The sequence below is a fragment of the Schistocerca gregaria genome, chromosome 7 (genome assembly GCF_023897955.1).
Source record: "Schistocerca gregaria isolate iqSchGreg1 chromosome 7, iqSchGreg1.2, whole genome shotgun sequence".
Lineage (NCBI taxonomy): Eukaryota > Metazoa > Arthropoda > Insecta > Orthoptera > Acrididae > Schistocerca > Schistocerca gregaria.
In genome coordinates, this window is record NC_064926.1 from 555,943,789 (window position 1) to 555,956,577 (window position 12,789).

The following is a 12,789-nucleotide window of genomic DNA, read 5'->3' on the forward strand; positions in this document are numbered from 1 at the left end:
TCGAAGCTCTTACAGCACTTTCGTGTGTGCGCAATTCTCCCACGCCCTCTCATTTCTCCATGGGAAAAGCCTCTTACGCCATGTTCTGCATTCTGTCTCCCTGCTCAAGATGAATACAAAATCAGCTTCCCGCTTGCTTCCTTGCATTATGGCGTCTCGTAGTTTCACATTAAACTAACAACAAGATTAGTTTCATCGTTACACACTTCGTGGTTACAGGAAACGATTCAAGTAACTGCGACTCTTCGTCTGAAAGCATTAGAATGACTACTCCCTTTACTTTAGCAAGGATTTTATATTTACAGAATGAAAATAATTGGATGACACGAATGAGTGGTGTCTGATCTTTTCGACATGGTCGAAAGAACTAAAATCACACGGAATCTGCACGTGTGAGACTTATTATGTAAATTGAAGGCGGAGGGGGTGAAAGCAAAAATACTATTGATCATCACACAACCTTTCAAGCCCTTTTTGCTCGTTTGTGTGGTCACACAAAAACTGTTGTGTGATGTGGTTGGTATCTGTGAGATTAGTTGTTCTCCTGTTGCCGTGCTGCCTTTCGATCGTTCCCATCTGCTTGGCCGTACGTAAAAACGATCCCGGCTTGTTCCAGACGAGATTATTGGATCACTCTGCTACTTACAGTACGTTGCTTCAATAGCACTGCCCCCAACACACAAGAAACTCACGGCACGTGGTCTGAGGAACTTTCATTCGTTAGCACCTTCTATGGTGTTAACGATGCCTTTCCAGACACATTTTCATAGGACCTCTTTCCTTCAGTTCCAAACAGGAATCCGTCCCTGAAGTTTGTCGGTTCTATTAATTTCCATCCTATGTACATTCAAATTTTTTATGGCGTTTAAAAATTTTATTTTCGAAAAGTAACATATGTACCTTTTTCTCAGAAACTTTTCAAGAGATTTCTACAAAATTTTCTACTTTTAATCTCCCTGTATACGGTAAGCTTCTCTCGTGAAAGTTTTTGAAGATATAGAATACATGAATTTTAATACTTTTTAATTACAATAATGTAAAATTCCAACCACTTAGCCGCATATCTCAGATTATGCTCAGAATTTCAAAACTTTCTCTTCAGCCAATGGTTATTGATATCACAATTCTAGCTTTCATGGATTGTGAGAAAATGATGGACAATTTAAAAAAAAAACAGTTTTCAAAAAATTAAATTCAAATTTCAACTGAGCATTTTTTCTTGTGTCAGAAGGTCCGAGATATGTACTCACGATCTTTTCCTTCCATGCTTCTCTTCTGGTTTCTTGTTTTCTATCTTCTTTCCTTTACAACGTCTTAAACTGTCTTTTCAGTTGCAGAAAGGCGCTGTAGTTCCATTTTTCTCAAGATGTCTTCAGTGAAATTTCCTGTCTTAAAGCCCGTTCTCTCGAATACCTCTATCCTCCATACGTTCCCATCATTAAATACAAGAAATGCGTCATATGTTGCAATTCTGACAACTGAAGCAGGTGAAAACAGGAATTGTTTCTTCATAAACAAAACAGCTGGTTGTTTATTGTTTATAAGATACGGAACGAAGTTCTATAAAGCCTAAGAGTACATTTCACCGCCTTGTAGATACATTCCGTGGAAATTTGCTTGAAAGTAATGTGTGGAATCGTTGTTCAACGAGCTAATATTGTAGTGTTGCTTCAAAAAGCGGGCATGGCAGGAAGGCATCGACACACATTGAATAATTTTTCAGGTACTTTTGATGTGATTTCAGTATTGAAACTTTGGGAATTTATTGCCCAGGAGTTCCATTAAGATATTATAAATAAATTGATAATTGACATTTTAAGGCAAGCTTATATTACTTCGAAGAATACTTGTAGTATGAACGAAACTACACCACTTGGGTATCAGCAGGTACGTAAATTGGACAATTAAGTAGGTATGGAAGTGTTTTCCCTCTCGAGCTGTATAGGAGTCATCAGGCGAATTAGATAGAGGAGCCCCAAAGGAGAGCCAGGTAGCGCAGAGACGCAAGAGCACCCAAGTTCTGTACGTTCCAACAGACGAAGCGTGATGGTATGCATTTCTCCTCCTTACACGAGGCATCACAACGACGTTTCACAAGGCAACGCCGGTCGACTGCTGTTTGTGTATGAGAAATCGGTTGGAAACTTTCCTCATGTCAGCACGTTGCAGGTGTCGCTACCGGCACCAACCTTGTGTGAATGCTCTGAAAAGCTAATCATTTGCATACCAGAGCATCTTCTTCCTGTCGGTTAAATTTCGCGTCATCTTTGTGGTGTAGCAATTTTAATGGCCAGTAGTATATTAAGTCTACAGAACTACTGTTCACCAGCTTGTGGTCCTGCAGTGAGTCAGTGCCTCTTCATCGCTGGCTCCTGGGGATCAGTTCCTGGCCTGGTCGGGGATTTTCTCCGTTCGTGACTGGGTTTGTATGCTCTCATGATCACTTCATCGCCACTGACCCGCAAGTAGCCGTAGTGGCGTCAAATAAAAACACTTACAGCAGTTGGCCGAACAGAACAGATGGGGTCTCCTGGCCAATTTCCACTGTAAACTCGTCCGGCTCTCCTAAGACTTACAGGAACACGTTGGTAATTGCATTGCCTCTCTGGATAAGGATCTTGTTACAAACTTGGCTCTTCTTTGAAGATTTATACTCTGGCTCTATTCATGGTACCAAAGTAACTCCAGTGGTTACAAATACCGAAACTCCTATTGACACCAGCAGTATCTTCGTGACTGTCGATAACATGGCCATGAATATCAGGGATCAAGTAAAACATCGAATTTCCGACATTTCTGTGGCCGGAAAAGATCCTGCAAGGACGCGACCAACGATGACTGAGGAGAATATTTCAACGTTTCATAAGTGTAGCCCATCCCCAGATTGCTGCAGATTTCAATTCTGGGCCATCAGCAAATGTCAACTTGCGAACCATTCAACGAAACATCGTCCATATGGGCTTACGTAGCCGATGTCCCACTTGTGTACCCTTGATGACTGCACGACACAAAGCTTTACGCCTCATCTGAGACCGTCAACACCGATATTGGACTGTTTATGACTGGAAACATGTTTCCTGGACGAACAAGTCCCGTTTCAAATTGTATCGAGCGGATGGACATGTACGGGCATGGAAACAACCTCAAGAATCCACGGACCATGCATGTCAGCAGGGGACTGTTGAAGCTTCTGGAGGCTCTGTAATGGTGTGGGGCGCGTGCAGTTGGAGTGATATGGTACCCCTGATGCATCTAGAAACGACTCTGACAGTTGACACCTACGAGGGTCAGTCAAAAAGTAATGCCTCCTATTTTTTTTTCTACATTTAATTGTCAGGAAATTTAAATGCAATTACATAGGTTGAAAACCACAACATTGAGGATCATTTTGTCATTTTTCAATGTAATCTCCGCCCATCTCTACAGTTTTGGTCCATCTTTGAACAAGGGCATGTATCCCAGCACGGTAAAAATCACAGCTCTGCCTCCTAAGCCATTGACGCACGGATGTTTTGACGGCCTCCTCATCTTCAAAATGAATCCCACGATGAGCTTCTTTTAGTGGCCCGAACAGATGGAAGTCTGAAGGTGCCAGGTCAGGGCTGTATGGGGGATGAGGCAAAACTTCCCATCCAATTTTGACAATCTCGTCAGAGGTGTGACGACTGGTGTGTGGTCTTGCATTGTCATGCAAAAGAAGAACATCTGCCATTGATTTTGTTGGGCGAACTCGCTGAAGACGTGCTTTAAGTTTTTTGAGGGTTGTGACGTATTGAACAGAATTTATTGTGCATCCCTGCTCCAAAAAATCAACCAGAATCACACCCTCTGTATCCCAGAAAACTGTTGCCATAACTTTCCCTGCCGATCGCACAGTTTTGAATTCTTTCTTCCTCGGCGAGCTTGTGTGACGCCACTCCATTGACTGCCTCTTTGATTCGGGTTCAAAAAAATGCACCCGTGTTTCGTCCCCGGTCACAATTTTTTTCAGAAACTCATCTCCCTCCAAACGGAAGCGCTGCAAGTGTTGGGAGGCTATTGTTTTCCTTGCCTCTTTATTCTGATCGGTTAACATTCTTGGAACCCACCGTGCACAAACTTTTGAGTACCCCAATTGTTTAATAATCGTGATCACACTGCCTTTACTAAGAGAAATAATGCGACACACTTCATCTGCAGTCACCCGACGGTCACCACGAATGATGTCATCAACTTGCTGAATGTTGTGTGGAGTCACTGCACTCACCGGCCTGCCGCTCCGCTTTTCGTCAGTCAACGGTGTTTGCCCTTCAGCTTCATTACAACGACGAACCCATCGTCTAACAGTGCTGACATCCACTGTCACAACACCATACACCTTCTTCAGTCTTTCATGAATGCGTATGGGCGTTTCACCTTCTGCATTCAAGAATTCAATCACACAACGCTGTCTCAAACGAACATCGATGTCGGCCATCTTACAAACTTCTGCTGTGGTGCCACCTGTTGACACAGAAAGTTACTACTGCAGTGGATTGCAGAAGAAGGTTTGAGGAATGGCGCCAAATTCAAATTTTTCACGTAACTTAATATTTTTAAGTAGAAAAAAAATGGGAGGCATTACTTTTTGACCGACCCTCGTAAGTAAGCTTCCTTTTTGATCACCTGCATCGAATCATTTCCATTGGATATTCCGATGGAGTTGGGCAATTACAGCTAGATAATGCCACACCCCACACGTCGAGAAGGCTCCAGGACCACTCTTCTGAGTTTAAACAGTTCCGCTGGCTACCAAGCTTCCCAGACATGAACATTATGGAGCATGTCTGGGATGACCTGAAACGTGCTGTTCAGAAAAGATCTCCACTCCGTCGTACTCTACGGATTTATCGGCAGCCGTGCAGGATTCATGGTGTCAGTTCACTCCAGCACTACGTCAGACATTGGTCGACACCATGCCACGTGGTGTTCTGGCACTTTTACGTGGTCGCGGGGGCCCTACACGATATTAGGCAGGTGTACCAGATTCTTTCGTTGTTCAGTGTATTTAGTCCTTGGAAGCGCTCGAATCTCTGAGAGATTTGGAACCTGACATTTCACATCAGACAAGAATTTTAATTATGTCGGCATTATATCACTGATTATTGAGGGCAACAATCCAATAAGCTGTTGCGCGTGATTCTGGAGATTTAATGTTAGGCCCCTAATGCAGGTGATCTCACATGGACCAGAATTTAATAGTCTATGATTATCTTTGGTCAGGAGTGTGTGTAAACGAAAAGTTACAAGTCTCGTTATGATCAGCTCAAGATAGACAAAACTTCACATTGGCAACTACAGACACCTCCCAACAGTATGTCATCACAGGTCAGAAACGTTTTGGCTGCGACCAGCGTGAGCCACATAGTCAAAGACGTACTGCAGCTGCCTGCGCACATGTCAGCACATGTGGCTCCGTACAGTTTTTGTGGACATCCATGAGAAAACATAACACAACCTTGGGCAGCACTACCTTCCTTCAGAAACGCGGTTCGATGCCTGGTTTGTGGTAAGAACTCTGGATATACAAAGTATGAAATATTCATATTGAAGATAACGGAGTTAGGCTGTATTGGTTCATAATGTCAAAAATGTGTATATCTGTGATATGTATGGTTTTGTGTTAGAAACAGTGTACACTCAGAGTTGCTGTTTCTTTCGTTACTTTGGTTCGAGGGCGCTGGAACAATGGCGCTGGACTTGCTGCAACAAGGTACGGCGTCGTTGAAATCTGGTCACCATATAGAAGAAGCCGACGGGCATGCCAAGCTCAAAGATGTCGTCGTTGCGACAGAAGCATTTCATTGTTATTAAAAACAAACATATTGTATTGCATTTGAGAAATAAAGAAAGATGAACATCTTTGTGTGATCTTAATTCATGTATCAGTTGTTGACTGGTTATCTTCACATCATTAAGTCCCATTCATATACATTAGCATCCAGAACTCATTTTATTACACTAACAATACAAATGTCTTATTGAAGCAAAGCAAGCGCTGTATCATGTATAAGATACAGAGGCGAGCGAGTGCACGGGACTTACCCTAGTTCACTGCTAGTAGCGTCACGTCATCGTAACGCGCCTGCATATAGTATTGCACCACATTTAACATAAAAGTAAAAATTAAGATTTGTGTGTAAAACTTTGTTAAAGTATAGTTCTATGTAATAATGTTTCAGGTAACAAATCTTAATGTTATAAAATTAGTAGTTTACGTAAAATTCACGTTTTGAAAGAAAAATAGGAGGCGCTAAATAATGACGCTAGGAAGCCAAAATTTGGTGAGAAGGTGCAGTAAGAAGTCATTAATGAGTGGTGCTGGTTTCCAAAACCATAAAACTAAAATTGACTCCAGAATCCGCGTTTTTCGGAAAAATCAGAGGCGCGAAATAATAGAGCTACAATATTGAAAATTGGTAGGATGCTTCAGTTCACCCTAATAATAATAATGGAAATACCACAATCAGTTACCTCTTCTAGTTTTTTAGTAATTTAGTAAAAACTACTTTTGTGAGTAAAATGTACATAAGCATTATAGATTAAGTACTTTAAATTTTAATGATAAAACAAATTCTTTAAGACCAATGATCAGATAGGACAATTAACAAAGCTACACCAAGTTTTAGTCTTGTAGCATAATTAACAGCTGATACAAGTCTTGATAAAGCTATGGTTCAGAGGTAACAATCTACCGTTAGTTCCATTGTAAAAATTCTAGAGAGTAAAGTTTTAATTTTAGCGGGCTGAGATTTTCTACGTGCTTCTGTACTGCTCAGATGTATGTATACAAAAATTGAGAAGTTTGTAAAGCTATTATTAAATGTGATATTTAAGATTATGTGCCTGAGATAGCGATCATTTGGAGGCTGCAGGCATCTGCATAGGAACGGAAAGAACAGATGCTCTCTTGGCGGTACGCGCCGGAGCTATATAAAAAGAGCGGCAGAGGCAGTAGTAAGCTCACTCCGCATTAGACCAACGCCTAGTCCACGCGAGCTTAACGTCCGATCGCGCCTCGCCTCGGGTGACGTCATAGCGGGCTGTGACATGCGCGTACTTAGCAATGTAAACGGACATTGAAAATCGCGAGGACTGTACACCGTCCTGGATCGTTTAGACTTCGGTAACAAACTGTTATTGTGCCGTCCGTGTGAAGTATAATTCCGCGTGGCAAGTGGTGACTAACTCCACTTTTAAGGCGAGCATTAATCTTTTTTTTTTTAACATTATTGCGAACTATTAATAGAGCACCGTTAGTTAGAGTAATGAACTATTCGGGAGGAACTTGCTGTAGAAGTCGCCTCTGAACTATTAAACGATTGGCTGAATTAACAATATTTAATGTCTTTAGCATTTTCAGAAGTTTCGAGTAATTTGTGTGAGCCTTTAAGATAATAAAATCTTGTTTGGAACTTTAAATTTTATTGAAGCAGCCCTAATCCCGTGAAGAACTATGGATATTTTTCGTTTAGCTGGGCTGTACAGGAATGTGGCCGTGCAGACTGGGAACTAAGGTCAGTAAGTTTCCCTTCGCTTTCTGACTGGCCACCAAATTAGTTGCCAGGCTCGCGTGATTTAAGGTGGCAATGTTCAACTTTCATTCAACATTAAACAACGACTTCTTCGCCGTCCCACATATGTTGCATTGGCAATAGTCTGTTACGTGAAATGAACATTCAAACAACTCATTCGACGACTTCTTCGCCGCCCCACATTATGAAGAACGAACAAAAACTGAAAATAACATGATGTTACGAAATTTAGGACATGTGATGAGAAGTTATTTGTTGCAAGAGCGTTTGTGTTAGACGCTCCTCGTGTTACATCTTATCCGGCTCATGTTATTCAACAGAAGCCGAATCATTAACTGAGTGAGGCTCAGAACAAGGAAATGGATTGTCTTCGAGACGAGATTTCTGGTAAAGTGACGCTTCTAATGCCCGCTAATCCTGTTAAACAAGAGACTACTATTATAATCTATTTCTTTGGAAGAGGCTACGTTGATATAGACCTAGTCGGTATTAGTGCAACAGTTTGCAACATTGTCATGAAGTCAGGGCCTTAGCAGGATAGTATTGTTAACTTGAGTGAAGACTAGGTAACTGCTAAGAGCATTGAAAGACCGAAATGGTCAACATAAAATGCGTGAGAAAAGTAATGAGACAGACAACACTAGTAGCGATCTGGCAACGCTGTGTTGTTCTCCTTGTATGTGCCGGTGTGTTCATCCCATTCCAGACGCTCAGCACGCGTTTCAGCTCAGTACAGCCATCACAAAATTTTTTACAGTGCCGTCAGTGAAGTTACGTTTTTGTTGTGGGTTATGGAATTAAAACAAAGATATTTAGAGAAACATTATGCCACCAGGTTTTGTGTTATACTTGGTGAATCCACCAGTGTCACCTTTGAAAAGTTGAAACAGGCTTATGGGGAACATTCCTGACCAAGAGCACAAATTTTTCGTAGGCACAAATCAATTATGGAAGGCCGAGATTACGTTGCTCAATGAGACCTTCGACTTCAAAAACTGATGAAAACGTCGAACGTGGGCGTGCTCTTGTAAGATCAGATCGACGTTTACCAATCAGGATAATAGGTGACCTGCTAAACACTTTCACCGTGCATCAAATTTTGACCGAAGTTTTTCTCATGCGAATGGTTAGTGCCAAAACTGTGCTGGAAAACGTCATAGCTGAGCAGAAAGACAGTCGAAGAAACGTGTGTATTGATCTTCAGAGTACTTCCAATGACCACGAATGGTTCAGTAGAGTGATCAGACTTGACGATCTTGAGGTGAAGTGGCAAAGTGAGGAGTGGCACACTGAGATATCTCCTCGACGGAAAAAAAGATAGAATGAGCAAATAAAAGATCAAAACAACGGTGATTTGCTTTTTTTGCAGTGGAAATGCCGTGCATAAGAAATTTCTTTCTACAGGACATACTGTCAACCAAGTGTTTCAAAAAAGAGGTCCTTGAAGGGCTCAGGAAAAGGGTTAATCGAGTGAGACTCGACGTCGCAGGCAATTGGTTGGTGCCCCATGTCACACGGCCAGTTCCATGAGTTTTTGACCTGAGAAAGGCATTCCTGTTGTTCCATTGCTCCCCTGTTCACCTCATCTAAGACCTTGTGAATTTTTCTATTCCCGAAATCGAAAAATGTCTTTAAAGTACGTCATTTTGGTATTCTGGAGAACATTCAAACTAATTTCACTGACATGTTAAAGGTGCTATCAGCTGAAACTTTTCAGCGGTTCTAGCTAGACTGGGAACAACGACTCCACCGTTGTCTGGCTGGCAAGAGGAAAATATTGTTGTTCGAAAAAGATAGGTAGACAAAATAACAGTCTCATTACTTTTCTCACACACATTTTATAGCATTAGCATTGCTAATACCTTTGCAAATGTTTTGTTGTTAACTAAGTACACAGTGAGATCGATTAAACGACACAGAGGAGAAATGTCTCTGTATGTCTATCTTTTTAGAGATAGTTGTAGGACTCGGTCTTAAAAGTACGTCATTTTGGTATTCTGGAGAATATTCAGACTAATTTCACCGACAGGCTACAGGTCCTATCAGCTGAAACTTTTCAGCGCTGCTAGCTAGACTGGGAGCAAGACTCCACCGGTGTATAGCTGGCAAGGGGAAAATATTTTTGTTATAAAAAAAAAATATCGGTAGACAAAATCAGTCTCATTACTTTTCTCACACACCTTTTATAGCATTAGCGTTGCTATTACCATTGGAAATGTTTTGTTGTTAACGAAGTAGACAGTGAGGTCGATTAAACGACACAGTTGAGAAATGCCTCTGTATGTCTGTCTTTTTAGAGATGGTTGTGGGACTCGGCTGTTCGATAGTGGATGTCAAATTAAACACCTTTCAGACGTCAGTTTTCAATCTTAGTGTATTTGGAAACACGTTTCAGCGTTTTATTACGCTATCTTTAGGACCATGACCGGTGTGCATGAAGAATCTACCTGGGTTGTGATCAAAACAGAGGCCAACAATACTGGTATTAGCAGATATCTACTTGCTACAGCGAATAACCGATGTCAGCATGTGATGCTTGAAGTGTTCACTGTAGCAAGTAGGTACCTACTAATACCAGTATTGCTGGCCTATGTTTTGATCACAATCGAGGTAGATTCTACCTGCACTTCGGTCATGGGCCTGAAGATAGCGTACTAAAACGCTGAAACAGGTTGCCAAAGAAGGCGGAAACTTGATGGCTCAAAAGTGTTTAAGTTGACAACCTCCAGTGGAGAAATAGTATGCGCACGTGGACACGTCATAGTTTCACGAGTGCCAGGTGCAACAAAAGTTTTGGCGCACACTGATAATTTATATGTCATGCCCACGTGGACACGTCACAGTTTCAGGAGTGCCAGGTGCAACAAAAGACGTGGCGCACACTGGTAATGCATACGTCAGCAGCCAAGTCAGCAGTTGTGGCCTCACAGTTCAGTGACAGGAGTGCTCCGCGTGGCGTGAAACGTGGTGCTCACAGGTACTGCAGGTGTCGGAAAGTGAGTCAGCACCTGGGACCCCACGGGTCAGTTTCAGGTGTGCTACTTGAGTGTGCCGGAGAGGAGTGGTGCACGGAGATGCTGGAACGTCAGCAGACGAGTCAGCACTCACTCGTCGTAGGTGAACCAGCTGCGGCGCGACACTCGGACACACAGCGGCTCGGCTGGAACCAGCAGCCGCGCCAGCGGGTGAGCTCTGGCCGGGCGCTCCGGGGTCCGAGAACACCGGCTCAGCTCGAACTGGGCGAGCAGCGACGCCAGCCCGAACTTCATCGTCGTCTTCGAGAAGATTTCAGCTGAGAAGAAGAAGATGCGACATGAAAACAGGATCTGTAGCGAGCTACGGTGCTTAACACTGAGGTGACAGAAGAAGTCACAGGACAGCGATGCGCGCATATTGACATGGTGGTAGTATTGCTTACACGAGTTGTAGAAGGGCTGTGCATTGACGAAGATATTATTACTACTCAGGTGATTCCTGTGAAAGGATTTCCGACGCGATTATCTACACACGACGGGAATTAACAGACTTGGAACTCGTAATTGGAGCTACAAGCACGGGACATTCCATTTCGGAAGTCGTTAGGCAATTCAGTATTCGGAGATCTACAGTGTCAAAAGTGTGCCGAAAAACCCAAATTTCAGGATTTATTTCTCACCACGGACAACGCAGTGGCCGTCGGCCTTCACTTCTACATCTACATCTACATCCATACTCCGCAAGCCATCTCACGGTGTGTGGCGGAGGGTACCTTGAGAACCTCAATCGGTTCTCCCTTCTACTCCAGTCTCGTATTGTTCGTAAAAAGAAGGGTTGTCGCTATGCTTCTGTGTGGCGTCTAATTTCTCTGATTTTACCCTGATGGTCTCTTCGCGAGAGATACGTAGGAGGGAGCATTATACTGCTTGACTCTTCGGTGAAGGTATGTTCTCGAAACTGAAACAAGAGCCCGTACAGGGCTACTGAGCGTCTCTCCTGCAGAGTCTTCCACTGGAGTTTATCTATCATCTCCGTAACGCTTTCGCGATTACTGAATGATCTTGTAACTAAGCGCGCTGCTCTCCGTTGGATCTTCTCTATCTCTTCTATCAACCCTATCTGGTACGGATCCCACACGGGCGAGCAGTATTCAAGCAATGGGCGAATAAGCGTACTGTAACCTAGTTCCGTTGTTTTCGGATTGCATTTACTTAGGATTCTTCCAATGAATCTCAGTCTGGCATCTGCTTTACCGACTATCAACTTTATATGATCATTCCATTTTAAATCACTCCTAATCCGTACTCGCAGATAATTTATGTAATTAACTGCTTCCAGTTGCGGGAGTGCTATTTTGTAGGTAAATGATAAGGGATCTATCTTTCTTTGTATTAGGAGCACATTCCACTTGTTTACATTGAGATTCAATTGCCATTCCCTGCACCATGCGTCAATTCGATGCAGATCCTCCTGCATTTCAGTACAATTTTCCATTGTTGCAACCTCTCGATATACCACAGCATCATCCGCTAAAATCCTCAGTGAACTTCCGATGTGATCCACAAGGTCATTTATGTATATTGTGAATAGCAACTGTCCTATGACACTCCCCTGCGGCACACCTGAAATCACACTTAGTTCGGAAGACTTCTCTCCACTGAGAATGACATGCTGCGTTCTGTTATCTAGGAACTCTTCAATCCAATCACACAATTGGTCTGATAGTCCATATGCTCTTACTTTGTTCATTAAACGACTGTGAGGAACTGTATCGAACACCTTGTGGAAGTCAAGAAAGACGGCATGTACCTGTGAACCCGTGTCTACGGCCCTCTGAGTCTTGTGGACGAATAGCGCGAGCTGGGTTTCACACGACCGTCTTTTTCGAAACCCATGCTGATTCCTACAGAGTAGATTTCTAGTCTCCAGTATACTCGAACATAATACGTGTTCCTAAATTCTAAAACTGATCGACGTTAGGCATATAGGTCTATAGTTCTGCACATCCGTTCGACGTCCCTTCTTGAAAACGGGGACCACCGAGAGCAGCGGCGTAGAGTTATCAGTCCCTGCAGACAAGACACACTGCCTGAAATAACTGCACGAATTAATGTGGGACTCACGACCACCGTATCCGTTAGGATAATGCGACGAAATCAGTCTTTAATGGGCTGTGGCACCAGACAACCGACGGGGATGCCTTTGCTAAGAGCGCAGAATGGCCTCCAGTGCACTCCCTGGACCCTAGACGACTGGAAAC

The 12,789-nt window shown here is 42.9% G+C and overlaps 1 protein-coding gene across 1 annotated transcript in view; it reads right to left on the reverse strand.

Moving 5' to 3' along the window:
* Window positions 1–5,806: 5,806 nt before the first annotated feature.
* Window positions 5,807–12,789, reverse strand: part of LOC126281857 (probable cytochrome P450 6a14) — a 95,670-nt gene continuing 88,687 nt past the window's right edge. Inside the window, exons 6-7 of the mRNA XM_049981119.1 lie at window positions 7,735–10,845; window positions 5,807–5,995 (exon numbers count right to left, since the gene is read on the reverse strand). Of these exons, the coding sequence (XP_049837076.1) occupies window positions 10,658–10,845 (188 nt within the window). The 3' untranslated portion in view covers window positions 5,807–5,995; window positions 7,735–10,657. The remainder of the gene's footprint in view (window positions 5,996–7,734; window positions 10,846–12,789) is intronic.